Source organism: Passer montanus, unplaced genomic scaffold (genome assembly GCF_014805655.1).
Source record: "Passer montanus isolate IOZ18808 unplaced genomic scaffold, ASM1480565v1 scaffold259, whole genome shotgun sequence".
NCBI classification, from domain to species: domain Eukaryota; kingdom Metazoa; phylum Chordata; class Aves; order Passeriformes; family Passeridae; genus Passer; species Passer montanus.
This window is the reverse complement of record NW_024367250.1, coordinates 149,962-163,778: the sequence shown is the minus strand read 5'-3', so window position 1 is coordinate 163,778 and position 13,817 is coordinate 149,962. Positions and strand designations below refer to the sequence as shown.

Sequence of the window (13,817 nt, the reverse complement as noted above, 5' to 3'; positions counted from 1 at the left end):
CCTCGCTGGGATTTGGGGGTGTTTGGGCAGCTCCGGGTCGCTGTCCCCGTGTCCCAGGAATGATCCAGCCCTGGCTCCGGTGGCCTCTGGAGCTCCTTGAGGGATGGGAAGATCTTGGCACACCCACGCTTGGGGAACGGGACGGAGACGTTTTGTTGGATCATCTCCCTGGATGCCCGGCTGGAATCCTCTGGAGCCTCCTGGGCGCTTTGGGTGGCTGCGCCCAGGAGATTTGGGATCTGCTCTTCCCACCGCCCCCTCCAAGCTGGGCTGACCTGTGGGGACCCAGCTTGGTGAGGTGGGCTGAGACCTGAGCCCAGCTGCCCCAAAAAACGGGATCAGCTCCTTTTCCCGGTGATCCCCAGGGATGGCAGGGCAGTAATTGGGATTCTGTGCCACGGCTTTGATCTCGGCGTGGTGGCAGCAGCAGGTGCCAATTACCCAGGGACGTGCCCAGGGAGCCTCCAGGAGCCGCCGCTCCCGCGGAGCTTCCCTGGAGTCCCAGCCTGCGGGAGGTGACCTGGATAAACCCAGACTGGGAGCCAGCCCGGCCCTGCTGTGCCCCGGGGCAATCCCGCTGACTCCGGCTTGGCTCGGCTTTTCCAGGCTTGGCTCGGCTTTTCCGAGCCTGGCTCGGCTTTTCCCAGCGTGGCTCGGCTTTTCCCAGCGTGGCCCGGCCTTTCCCGGCCCGGCCCGGCCTTTCCCGGCCCGGCCCGGCCTTTCCCGGCCCGGCCCGGCCTTTCCCGGCCCGGCCCGGCCTTTCCCGGCCCGGCCCGGCCTTTCCCGGCCCGGCCCGGCCTTTCCCGGCCCGGCCCGGCCTTTCCCGGCCCGGCCCGGCCTTTCCCGGCCCGGCCCGGCCTTTCCCGGCCCGGCCCGGCCTTTCCCGGCCCGGCCCGGCCTTTCCCGGCCCGGCCCGGCCTTTCCCGGCCCGGCCCGGCCTTTCCCGGCCCGGCCCGGCCTTTCCCGGCCCGGCCCGGCCTTTCCCGGCCCGGCCCGGCCTTTCCCGGCCCGGCCCGGCCTTTCCCGGCCCGGCCCGGCCTTTCCCGGCCCGGCCCGGCCTTTCCCGGCCCGGCCCGGCCTTTCCCGGCCCGGCCCGGCCTTTCCCGGCCCGGCCCGGCCTTTCCCGGCCCGGCCCGGCCTTTCCCGGCCCGGCCCGGCCTTTCCCGGCCCGGCCCGGCCTTTCCCGGCCCGGCCCGGCCTTTCCCGGCCCGGCCCGGCCTTTCCCGGCCCCCGGCCCAGCCCGTCCCGGCCTTGCCCGGCCCGGCTCGGCCTTGCCCGGCCCGGCCCGGCCTTGCCCGGCCCGGCTCGGCCTTTCCTGGCCCAGCTCGGCCTTTCCAAGCTTGGCTTCTCCCTGAGCTCTTTTTCCCGGGTCAGGAGCCTGGAGCTGCTGCTGCTCCATCGGGATGTGAGGAGCTGCTGCTGCTCAGCTGCCTCCTGCCCCAGCGTGGAGCCAGCAGCGCCTTCCGGGCTCCTTCCCGGGGCTGGGACAGCCTTTCCCGGGAATGCTGTGTCCGGCAGATCCCGGTTTGATCCTGCTTTGATCCTGACTGCAGCTCCCGTGGTGGGCGGACGCCGCCTGTTTCCCTCATCATCCCGGCATGGCTCTGGGGAGAGCTCTGGGGGCTGGAAATCCCAATCCACAGATGTCTGAAATTCCCGTTTGTTTCCCTTTTCCAGAGGGAGTGCATTTCCATCCACTTTCCATCCCCGGGATGTGTGAAATTCCCTGTTTGTTTCCCTTTTCCGAAGGGAGTGCATTTCCATCCCCAGGACTGTAAAATTCCCTGTTTCCCTTTTCCAGAGGGAGTGCATTTCCATCCACATTTCCATCCATGGGATATCTGAAATTCCCGTTTCCCTTTTCCAGAGGGAGTGCATCTCCATCCCTGGGATGTCTGAAATTCCCATTTCCCTTTTCCAGAGGAAGTGCATTTCCATCCCTGGGATATCTGAAATTCCCTATTTCCCTTTTCCAGAGGGAGTGCATCTCCATCCACATCGGGCAGGCCGGGGTGCAGATGGGCAACGCCTGCTGGGAGCTCTACTGCCTGGAGCACGGCATCCAGGCCGATGGGACCATTCCCAGCTCCAAGCAGCTGAAATCCATGGATCCCAACTCCGAGCCAGTGGACTCCTCCTTCGAGACCTTCTTCTGTGAGACGGCGTCTGGCAAGCACGTGCCCCGGGCCGTGTTCATAGACCTGGAGCCCACCGTCATTGGTAAAACCGGGATTTTGCCCCGATCCATCTTCATCCGTAATTCCCAACCCTTTTTCCGTGGGATCCTGGTGTTCCCACTGCTCTGCTTAAATGTCCCCATTGGGAGCAGATGGAATTTACGCTTCCAAAAGGGACCAGGAGGGACAAACCCGTGGCTGTCACCATGTTGTCTTTGCTCCCTCCTTTTGGGACCTTCAGCAGGTGGAGAGTGACCTGGACTTGCCAGCCTTGGTGTTCCTGGCTGGAATTCCACCATCCCACGGCCAGATGTGGCACGTCTGGTTCTGATGCCTCCCACAAAGTGCCACGGGTTTGTGGGACCTGGCTGTTTGGAGATCTTCTCCAGCCTGAGGGATTCCAAAAGATTCCCACTTCCCCCTCCAGCTCCCGCAGGGATCTCTGGCTGTTTGTTTGCGTGGCACCTCCATTTGAGATGTTTTCCCAGAAAATGATAATTACTTATTTAGGAAATGACTCCAATCCAGCCTGCTCCTGCCTTCCAGGCTTCTCCTAGCTTTCCATCTGGGATGTGACTCATTAGTCCTAATTAAAGGGTTGCAGACTTTTGTTTGGGTTCTGCTTAATTTTTAGACACCTCATTAAGGTATCAAACGGAGAACTTAATGAGTGAGCCCCAGGAGATTATGGAATGTGCCCAGTGTTGGGATGGAGTGGATTCAAAAACTCTGGAGCTGGGTCAGGTGGAAATGTCAGCACTGGGGGGCTTTGTCTGTGTCCCTTCTGTGCTGTGGAGCAGGGGATGCAGGTGCAGCTTCCAGACTTCTCCTCCAAGCTGCCCGTGGTAACTGATCCCACAAAAACGCTGGAATTGTGGTGTCCCAGCTCATTAAACCAGATTAATTTAGGATTTCAGGCTAGAGTTGGAGTTCTGGTAGGACTTTATACACGTGACTTTATTCCTCCCCCTTCCATCATTCCCACAACCCTTCCCTAACCACGCCATGACCTCCTGCTGGACTTCCCATGGATTTTGCTCCGTCAGCTTCTCCCAAAACCTTTCTCTGTGTTCTGATTTCTCCTCCCGGTGCAGATGAGATCAGGACGGGGACCTACCACGGGCTCTTCCACCCGGAGCAGCTCATCAGCGGCAAGGAGGACGCTGCCAACAACTACGCCCGCGGCCACTACACCATCGGCAAGGAGATCATCGACACCGTGCTCAGCAGGATCCGGAAAATGGTGAGGGGAACGCCGCCTCTGGGGTAAAATAACGGGCAGCGTTTTGGAGTTTGGGGTAGAAGTCTTGAAAGGAAAAAGTCTTAAATTAAAAAAATATCTTCAGGTGAGGTCTTCGCGTTGTTGCTGCTCTTGGGATTTGGTTTGGGGCTCGGGAAGGTCCCCTTCTGGGCAACGGTTTGGGGTTTGGGGTAGAAGTCTGGAAAGGAAAAAGTCTTAAATTTAAAAAAACATCTTTAGATGAGGTCTGAGCGTTGTTGCTGCTGTTGGGATTTGGTTTGGGGCTCGGGAAGGTCCCCTTCTGGGCAACGGTTTGGGGTTTGGGGTAGAAGTCTGGAAAGGAAAAAGTCTTAAATTTAAAAAAACATCTTTAGATGAGGTCTGAGCGTTGTTGCTGCTGTTGGGATTTGGTTTGAGGCTTGTTGTCCCTTCTGGGCAACGGTTTGGGGTTTGGGGTAGAAGTCTGGAAATGAAAAAGTCTTAAATTAAAAAAATATCTTTAGGTGAGGTTCGAGCGTTGTTGCTGCTGTTGGGATTTGGTTTGAGGCTTGTTGTCCCTTCCAGAAAACCTTTTGGGGTTTGGGGTAGAAGTCTTGAAATGAAAAGGTCTTAAATTAAAAAAATATCTTTAGGTGAGGTTCGAGCGTTGTTGCTGCTGTTGGGATTTGTTTTGAGGCTGGTTGTCCCTTCCGGACAACGGTTTGGAGTTTGGGGTAGAAGTCTTGAAATGAAAAGGTCTTAAATTAAAAAAATATCTTTAGGTGAGGTCCAAGGGTTGTGAAATTACTGTTGGGATTTGGTTTGGGGCTCATTGTCCCTTCTGGGCAACGTTTTGGGGTTTGGGGTAGAAGTCTTGAAAGGAAAAAGTCTTAAATTTAAAAAATATCTTTAGGTGAGGTCCGAGCGTTGCTGCTGCTGTTGGGATTTGGTCTGGGGCTCGGGAAGGCCCCTGGATTTGTGTGTTTGTCCTAAAAGCAGAGAATTGTTGAGTTAAAACCGGGCTTAAGATGCTTGGGGAGTGCTCTAAGCAGAATTTTGTGCTGTATTACTTAGGATGGTTATCCCAATCCTTAAATGGACAAATATCCATTTCTTTTGGGATAGCTATCCCAGTCAGTCCTTAAATGGATAAATATCCCTTTTTTTTGGGATAGTTATCCCCATCCTTACAGGGATAAATACCCAATATTATTGGGATAGCTTTCTAATCCTTGGGATAAATATCCCGTATTCCTGGGATAGTTCCTCTAGTACTTTAAGGGATAAATATCCATTTTCTTGGGATAATTATCCCAGTTCTTACGGGCTAAAGGATCCATTTTCTTGGGATAATTATCCCAGTCCTTACGGGCTAAAAGATCCATTTTCTTGGGATAATTATCCCAGTCCTTACGGGCTAAAAGATCCGTTTTCTTGGGATAATTATCCCAGTCCTTACGGGCTAAAAGATCCATTTTCTTGGGATAATTATCCCAGTCCTTACGGGCTAAAAGATCCATTTTCTTGGGATAATTATCCCAGTCCTTACGGGCTAAAAGATCCGTTTTCTTGGGATAATTATCCCAGTCCTTACGGGCTAAAAGATCCGTTTTCTTGGGATAATTATCCTGGGCCTTGCAGGGAAAAATATTCGTTTTCTTGGGATGATTATCCCAGTATTCTTGGGATAGTTACTCCAGTGCTGACAGGGATGAATATCCAATATTCTTGGGGTAGTTTTTGGGGTAAATGTCTGATGTTCTGCTGCAGGCTGACCAGTGCAGTGGACTCCAAGGCTTCCTGGTCTTCCACAGCTTCGGAGGAGGCACTGGCTCCGGCTTCACCTCGCTCCTCATGGAGCGGCTCTCCGTGGAGTACAGCAAGAAGTCCAAGCTGGAATTCTCGGTGTACCCGGCCCCGCAGGTGTCCACGGCCGTGGTGGAGCCCTACAACTCCATCCTGACCACGCACACCACGCTGGAGCACTCGGACTGCGCCTTCATGGTGGACAACGAGGCCATCTACGACATCTGCCACCGCAACCTGGACATCGAGCGCCCCACCTACACCAACCTCAACAGGCTGATCGGCCAGATCGTGTCCTCCGTCACCGCCTCGCTGCGCTTCAACGGCGCCCTCAACGTGGACCTCATCGAGTTCCAGACCAACCTGGTGCCCTACCCGCGCATCCACTTCCCGCTCACCACCTACGCGCCCATCGTCTCGGCGGAGAAGGCCTACCACGAGCAGCTCTCCGTGCCGGAGATCACCAACGCCTGCTTCGAGTTCTCCAACCAGATGGTCAAGTGCGACCCTCGCCGCGGCAAGTACATGGCGTGCTGCCTGCTCTACCGCGGCGACGTCGTGCCCAAGGACGTCAACGCCGCCATCGCCGCCATCAAGACGCGCCGCTCCATCCAGTTCGTGGACTGGTGCCCCACCGGTTTCAAGGTGGGCATCAACTACCAGCCGCCCACGGTGGTGCCCGGCGGCGACCTGGCCAAGGTGCAGAGGGCTGTGTGCATGCTGAGCAACACCACGGCCATCGCCGAGGCCTGGGCCCGCCTGGACCACAAGTTTGACCTGATGTACGCCAAGCGGGCGTTCGTGCACTGGTACGTGGGGGAGGGCATGGAGGAGGGCGAGTTCTCCGAGGCCAGGGAGGACCTGGCGGCCCTGGAGAAGGATTATGAGGAGGTTGGAAGGGACTCGGCGGACGGGGAGGAGGAGGAGGGTGATGAGGATGAGTATTGACAGACTGCGGCCTGGTCTTGACCTCAGCTGGGATCCGGACTTGTGTCCCGAGTTCCTGAGGGCCCGGAGCCATGTTTGATGTATTAAACCTCCCCTGCTTGCGTAGTTTGGGCTCGCAGAGCTCCTCTCTAGCCTGGGTGCCTTGAGCTTTACCCCACTGCTGTTTATTGACGAGTGACGCTGAGTCGGGCCTAACTTAGGCCTGACATCCCGCCTAGCCAGGAGATCCTGGTTCCTAGCCCAGGGAATGTCCAAGCTGCCTGCTTTGGCTGGAATGGCAAACTCTTGCTCTGGCTTTTTCTTGTGAAAGCACTTTGGAATTAGAAACGCACCTGTAAACTTCTATGCAAATGGCTTTTTGTATATGAATAAAGAGGGGTTTTTTTGGCTCGGAATTCCTTGGATTCCCCCGGGGGGGATTTGTGGGGAGGCTCCTGCTCCAGATGGCCTGAGGAGAAGAGCAGATGCTGATCAGGGTGTGCTGTGAGAGTCATCAACCCTAATTAGTGCTGTGGGGGAAGCGTCCTGTATCCTGTGGGGATTTCTGTCTGGGGCTGGCTGCTGCTCGGGGAATTCCCTGGCTGGGATCAGGGATCACTCCTGAGTAGCTGGGAGCGCTTTTTGACCTCCTCACCAGCTTTGGTCAAGCTCAGGTGTTCCCTGAGCAAATCCTGGTGGTTTGGGGAAGTGCTGAGGATTTGGGAAATATTCCCAAACCAGGGAAATCCAGCCAGGAATGGGGAGAGGCGAGGGGAGCTGTGTCTGGTATTTGGGACAGGAGGTGCAAGGATCCCAAAAACTCTTTGGTGGCCCTAAAAGGACCAGGTTGGAGGTGGCTTCTGTGAAGGTCCAGGTCCCTTGAGCCACCCCGAAGGTTGTCACCCCCAAGTCCCCATCCTTGATTGTCCCCTGAGAAGATTCCAGGTCCAGCCAGGAGAGGGATTTTGGGGGAAATCCCACAGTTTTTGGGGAGCTGGAGGCTCCAATTCTCTCCACAAGGGGTGAATCCTCACAGAGTGACTTCAGCTTTATCTTCTCTTCCTCCAAAATTCCAGCCTGTGGGAATGTTCCCATCCATCTTCCAGCCCAGCCACCATCCTTAATTCCATTTTATTCATAATTAAACCGTTGAGTGAATTTGTGCTGATAATAATTTCTACAGAACCTTTTGTTACATTGTTTTAGTTAGGCCATTAATTAAGTGCTTTATTTTAATTTCATTTTTTAATTTAGAGGTTAAAACCTTTTAATTGTTGATGAAGGGGCTCAGTTTGATTGAGGGACCTCAGAATTCCATGGGAAGATCTCCCTTATTCCTTTATACTTTCCCAACCTCCACACAGCTCATTTTTGTTTATTTTTACTTCCAGATTGCTCAAATTTAGATTTTATTTTGCTTTTTCCCTGAGCTTTACTCATCCAGTAAAATCTGCAGGCTGAGCTTTGCCAAGGAGCTTTGTCACGCTTTCTCTTTTAGATGAAATCCACTTTTTTCCGTATTTTTGCCAAAGATTCCTTAGGGAATCCTTAAACCTCTCACTCCTGCTAAAGCAATCCCTGTCCTGCTGCCAGGGCTGGAAGTTTAATTGGAATTGAGATGGGAATTCCAGCACTTTGGCTCTGTCAGCCTCCTATAAAACCAAGTCCAAGCTCCTGAAAAAAATTCCTCGCCTCTCCTGGCTGCTCCCAGACGTGATGTAAGAATCCCTGGAAGCTGCAGACGGGCTGGAAAAGGGGATTGAGGCTGACCTCTGCCTTTCCCTGGATTGCAGCTGGGTTATTCCTGCTCCTCGGGGACTCCCCGAGCTGTGAGGGATCCAAGAAAAGCAGCTTGGGCAGGGAAAAAGGAATCCAAGGAAAAAAAAAAGGGAAAATCCAAGGGGAAAAGGAGAAAAAAAAGCTGGAATTGAAGGGCTGGCTTGGGAATGTTGAGCTGATCTGGGGAAAAGGAGCTGGATGTAATTCCAAATTTCTTCTCACTGGAGCTGGGAGGTCTCCGAGGTGGGAAGTCCCAGGAGCTGCCTCACCTCTGGCTGCCCTTTTCCTTGGAGCATTCCCAGGAGAAGGAATGAGGTTTTTCCGTGCCTCCTTCCAGCCTCCCGGCCCCAGCAGCTTGAGGAGCTGGGAAAATCCAATTTAATTAATTAAAAGGGATGAATTTTCAGCATGGAAAGCACAGAGCAGCGCTCCAGGAGCGTTGGGAAGGGACGATTCCAGCTGTGCCTGCACTTCCCGCTCACCACCTACGCGCCCATCGTCTCGGCGGAGAAGGCCTACCACGAGCAGCTCTCCGTGCCGGAGATCACCAACGCCTGCTTCGAGTTCTCCAACCAGATGGTCAAGTGCGACCCTCGCCGCGGCAAGTACATGGCGTGCTGCCTGCTCTACCGCGGCGACGTCGTGCCCAAGGATGTCAACGCCGCCATCGCCGCCATCAAGACGCGCCGCTCCATCCAGTTCGTGGACTGGTGCCCCACCGGTTTCAAGGTGCCAGCAGCTTGAGGAGCTGGGAAAATCCAATTTAATTAATTAAAAGGGATGAATTTTCAGCATGGAAAGCACAGAGCAGCGCTCCAGGAGCGTTGGGAAGGGACGATTCCAGCTGTGCCTGCCTCTCCTGGGAGCTGTGGGTGTCATGGATAGAGGATCCAGCCAGGATCGTGGCACTGATGGAATATTTTTGGCATTCCCCCAAATCTGCCCTCGTCTTTTGTGGGATTCACCTGGCTGGAGGTGGGAGCACCACGCCTGGAGAGGTCCAGAAGATCCCAAACCCCCTGGAGCAGGCGGGAGCTGTGGGAATGCTGCTCTCCTGGAATTGTTGGACTCAAAAATGTGTCCCTTCCTGCTGGGAATGCCAAGGTGGGAAATGGAGGTGCTTTGAAGGATTGGCACCTGCAAATCCATGGAATTTGGGGTTTTCTTGGGTTTTAAATCCTCACTCAGTGCTGGTTTCCCTATAATCCATCAGCACTTCCCGTGAATTCAGGAAAATTATTCTCATTGGTTTTTTTCTGGGGGAAAACCAACTTTAGGTTAATTTATTTACAGGATAAAGCTCATTTTCCAAACCTCCCTTGCAACTTTCCCTTGCAATCCATCAGCATTTCCCGTAAATTCAGGAAAATTATTTTCATTGTTTGTTTTTTTTTTCTGGGGGAAAATCAGTTCTTTAAGTTAATTTATTTACAGGATAAAGCTCATTTTCCAAACTTCCATCGCAATCCATCAGCACTTCCTGTAAATTCAGGAAAATTGTTTTCATTGTTTTTTTTTTATTGAGGGAAAACCAATTCTTTAAGTTAATTTATTTACAGGATAAAGCTCATTTTCCAAACCTCCCTTGCAACTTTCCCTTGCAATCCATCAGCATTTCCCGTAAATTCAGGAAAATTATTTTCATTGTTTTTTTTTTATTGAGGGAAAACCAATTCTTTAAGTTAATTTATTTACAGGATAAAGCTCATTTTCCAAACCTCCCTTGCAACTTTCCCTTGCAATCCATCAGCATTTCCCGTAAATTCAGGAAAATTATTTTCATTGTTTTTTTTTTATTGAGGGAAAACCAATTCTTTAAGTTAATTTATTTACAGGATAAAGCTCATTTTCCAAACCTCCCTTGCAACTTTCCCTTGCAATCCATCAGCATTTCCCGTAAATTCAGGAAAATTATTTTCATTGTTTTTTTTTTATTGAGGGAAAACCAATTCTTTAAGTTAATTTATTTACAGGATAAAGATCATTTTCCAAACCTCCCTCGCAATCCATCAGCATTTCTTGTGAATTCAGGAAAATTATTTTCATTGTTTTTTTTTTCTGGGGGAAAATCAATTCTTTAAATTAATTTATTTACAGGATAAAGCTCATTTTCCAAACTTCCCTTGCAACCTTCAGGGCTGGGAATGGCATTTCTGCTTTCCACCCTCCTTTTCCAAACGCTGGAATTCCTGGGGATGGGGCTCCTGGGTTGGGATCATGGGGCTGGGATGGTTCTTCCAGCCTTGGATCCATGAAAATTTGGACTGTCCCAGCTCCAGGGCAGCTCCAGCTCCTTGATCCCAAATAATCCTGAATTTTGAGTCCTCTGAGCCCAAACCATGGATAAGGAAACGCCAAACCTTCCCCATGGAGCTGGATCCCACTTCCAGAGGGAATGAGGCACCTGGAACACCGGTGGGGATCTTTCCACCCCTGAGTCTCCCTTCCCTGAAATCAGGAGAAAAATTCCATCAGAAATGGGGAATTAGGGATGTCCTGGAAAAGCTGTGGGAGAGGGGACAAAGCCAGGACTGAAGTCACCAGTGAGACCAATCCCATTGCAGGTGGGCAGTGGTTTTGTTTTCCATGCAAAACAGCCAAAATCAAGGAATTCATGGACATGAGGTGTCCCAGAAAAAGGACATTTTAAAACGTGATCCAGATTTAGGATGTGGGAGCAGCTCCGTGGGAATCATGGTTTGGTCCCCATGGACATTCCTGGTCAATCCCAAACCTTGCTTGGGTTCAGTGGAGGGTTGGGATCATCTGAGGAAAGCAGGAAATGAGGCCATTCCCGGGAAAAAAATCCTTAAAAACTGGTCAGGAAGGGGATGGATGAAGAATCAAAGGAAAAGCACAGGGAATGACACAGAGATCCCACCCAGCAGCCCATGGAGCTGGGATTTGGGAACAGCCTCACCCTGCTCTGGATTTTCCTGTCCGTGTGCTGAGGGGGATCCATGAGGAGCTCCTGGCTGGTGGGAATGCCTCAAATCCCGGGAAAAGTGATCCCAGCCCCACCTGGGGCAGCCTGGAGCAGGCAGGAATCCCAGGAAAAGGATTCATTCCATCAGGGATGGCTCCAGGTGGGTCTGCAGCCCCTGCTCCGGGGCTCCTGACGGAATTCCCTACAAATCCATCCCATTCCGTGTCCTGATTGCTGCTGGGAATTGCCGTGGTGTTCCCAGCCCCAATGGATGTGAACGTGGGTGTATCCCCAAAATCCTGGGAATGTATTTTTGGAATCGGTCCCTCAGCAGGGGGGGCTGGATCCTCCTCCATCCCAGGATGGGATTCAGGGTCCTGCTGTCCTTGGGAATGTCGGAACTCTTGCAGCACCTCTGGTTTGCTCTTCCATTTGGGAAGGGTCCATTTGGGAAGGATCTATTTATTTGGGAAGAGTTCATTTGGGAAGGGTTCATTTGGAAGGTTAATTTGTGAAGGATCCATTTGGGAAGGGTCCATGTGGAAAGGTTAATTTGGGAAGGATCCGTTTGAGAACGATCCATTTGGGAAGGGTGAATTTGGGAAGGGTCTATTTTATAGGGAAGGGTCCATTTGGAAAGGTTAATTTGGGAAGGGTTCATTGGGTGAAGATCCATTTGGGAAAGGTTCATTTGGGAAGGATCCATTTGGGAAGGATCTATTTAATAGGGAAGAATCCATTTGGAAAGGTTCATTTGGGAAGGGTTCATTTGGGTAAGGTTAATATTTGGGAAGGATCCATTTGGGAAGGGTCCATGTGGAAAGGTTAATTTGGGAAGGATCCGTTTGAGAACGATCCATTTGGGAAGGGTGAATTTGGGAAGGGTCTATTTTATAGGGAAGGGTCAATTTGGGAAGGGTTCATTGGGTGAAGATCCATTTGGGAAAGGTTCATTTGGGAAGGATCCATTTGGGAAGGTTAATTTGGGAAGGGTCCATTTGAGAAGGATCAATGTGGGAAGGATCCGTTTGGGAAGGATCCCTTTGGGAAAGGTCCACTTGGGAAGGTTAATTTGGGAAGGGTTCATTGGGTGAAGATCCATTTGGGAAAGGTTCATTTGGGAAGGATCCATTTGGGAAAGGTCCATTTGAGAACGATCCATTTGGGAAGGGTTTGTTTGGGGAGGATCCATTTGGGAAAGGTCCACTTGGGAAGGTTAATTTGGGAAGGGTTTGTTTGGGGAGGATCCATTTGGGAGGGGTGAATTTGGGAAGGATCCATTTGGGAAGGGTCCATTTGAGAAGGATCAATGTGGGAAGGATCCGTTTGGGAAAGGTCCATTTGGGAAGGATCTATTTAACAGGGAAGGATCCATTTGGAAAGGTTAATTTGGGAAGGGTCCATTTGAGAAGGGTCCACATGGAAAGGTTAATTTGGGAAGGATTCATTTGGGAAAGGTTAATTTGGGAAGGGTTCATTTGGGAAGGATCTATTTAATAAGGGTTTATCCCGGTGCCAGGAGTGGGTGGGACCCTGCTCTGGGAAGGGAGGATCCCGGCCTCCCCCACCCCTCCTCATCAGCTGATCAGAGCTGCCCCTGCCTCAGCCCGCCTGGACCCAGCAGATCCTCAGCTCATCCCTTCCCACTTCCCTGGGAATTTCCTTCCCTGAAGGGGGAAGATCCCGTGGGAGATCCCGCAGGCGATGTTTGGATTTCCAGTCTCTCCACAGGGCTGGGATGTTCTCCTTGTCCAGCCAGGAGCTGGGAGAGGATCCCCAGCAGGGCTGCTGGGGGGAGAAGCTGTTCCCAGCCTGGATTGGTGTTTTCCTGGGAATCCCAGTGGGAAACCTCTCCCAACTTTCTGCTCAAAGCAGGGATTTCTCCCTGGGCTCCGAGCAAATCCCTCCTTCCAAGGATCCTCCAAGCATACCGATGGCTGAGCCTGGGACACCTGGACAGCCCACAAAGGGATGAGTGTCCAGCTGGACACGGAGCAGGTGTGGCCTTGTTCTCCCCGTGCCTCAGTTTCCCTGCATGGAAAAAGGGGACAATGCCCGTGTCCTGCTGGATGAGAACACCAGGAATTTGCTGGGCTATAAAAATCCATAAAATCCAAGATTCCAGCAGATTTCAGTAGGAAAAGACCCACCCTGTGCACCCCTGGAGCTGAGGCGGGAGGTCATTGTCCCTCCGGTGGCTCTCCAGGACATCTCCCACCCACCAGGACATCTCCAACCCTCTGGCTGTCCCGTGGTGTCCCACCTGGAATGTCCCCATGGCCATGCCCTGGATGGGGCTGGTGAGATCTCATTTCCTCCTCTTGGTGAGCGCCTCCCAGGGAAGAAGGGCCAAATTTCTCTCCCAAATTTCTCTCCCAAATTTCTCTCCCAAATTTCTCTCCCAAATTTCTCTCCCAAATTTCTCTCCCAAATTTCTCTCCACCTCCCGAACCTGCTGCACGCAGGAATGAGGGAAGAGGTGGAATTTGAGCGGGGCTGGGAGGCGGAGAGAAAGGGATGGATATTCCGAGGTGAAGGGTGGGAGCGTGGGGCACCAGGGAGGAGCGGGGTGAGCACGGATGGTCTCTGGGTGAAGAGCTGCACCTGGAGCCGCTGGAAAACTGAGCAGAGGGAAGGTGGGAAGGGACAGGGGGGGTTGGTGGTGGGACCCAGCGGGGGTTTGGAGCAGCCACAGAGCCACCTGCAGCTCCTGGGCTCCAAACCCACCGGAGGCCCTGGGGTGGCCCTGGCCGGACCCATGTGGGGACACTGGGGCCGTGACACCGGGGCCGTGTGGGTGACAATGGCCACGGCCCATCATGGGACACCAGGGCTGTGTGGGTGGCCCTGGCCGGACCCATCAGGGGACACTGGGGCCATGTGGGTGACAATGGCCACGACCCATGTGGGGACACTGGGGCCATGTGGGTGACAGTGGCCATGGCCCATCAGGGAGCACCAGGGCTGTGTGGGTGACAATGGC

The 13,817-nt window shown here is 52.9% G+C and overlaps 1 protein-coding gene across 1 annotated transcript; it reads left to right on the top strand.

Annotated features, from left to right (window-relative positions):
- The first annotated feature begins 276 nt into the window (after positions 1-276).
- LOC120503465 (tubulin alpha-3 chain) lies at positions 277-6,545 on the top strand. The gene is made up of 4 exons (XM_039711956.1): positions 277-298; positions 1,977-2,220; positions 3,272-3,420; positions 5,167-6,545. The coding sequence occupies exons 2-4, from the start codon at positions 2,019-2,021 to the stop codon at positions 6,148-6,150; spliced, it is 1,335 nt and encodes a 444-aa protein (XP_039567890.1). The 5' UTR covers positions 277-298; positions 1,977-2,018; the 3' UTR covers positions 6,151-6,545.
- Positions 6,546-13,817: the final 7,272 nt, after the last annotated feature.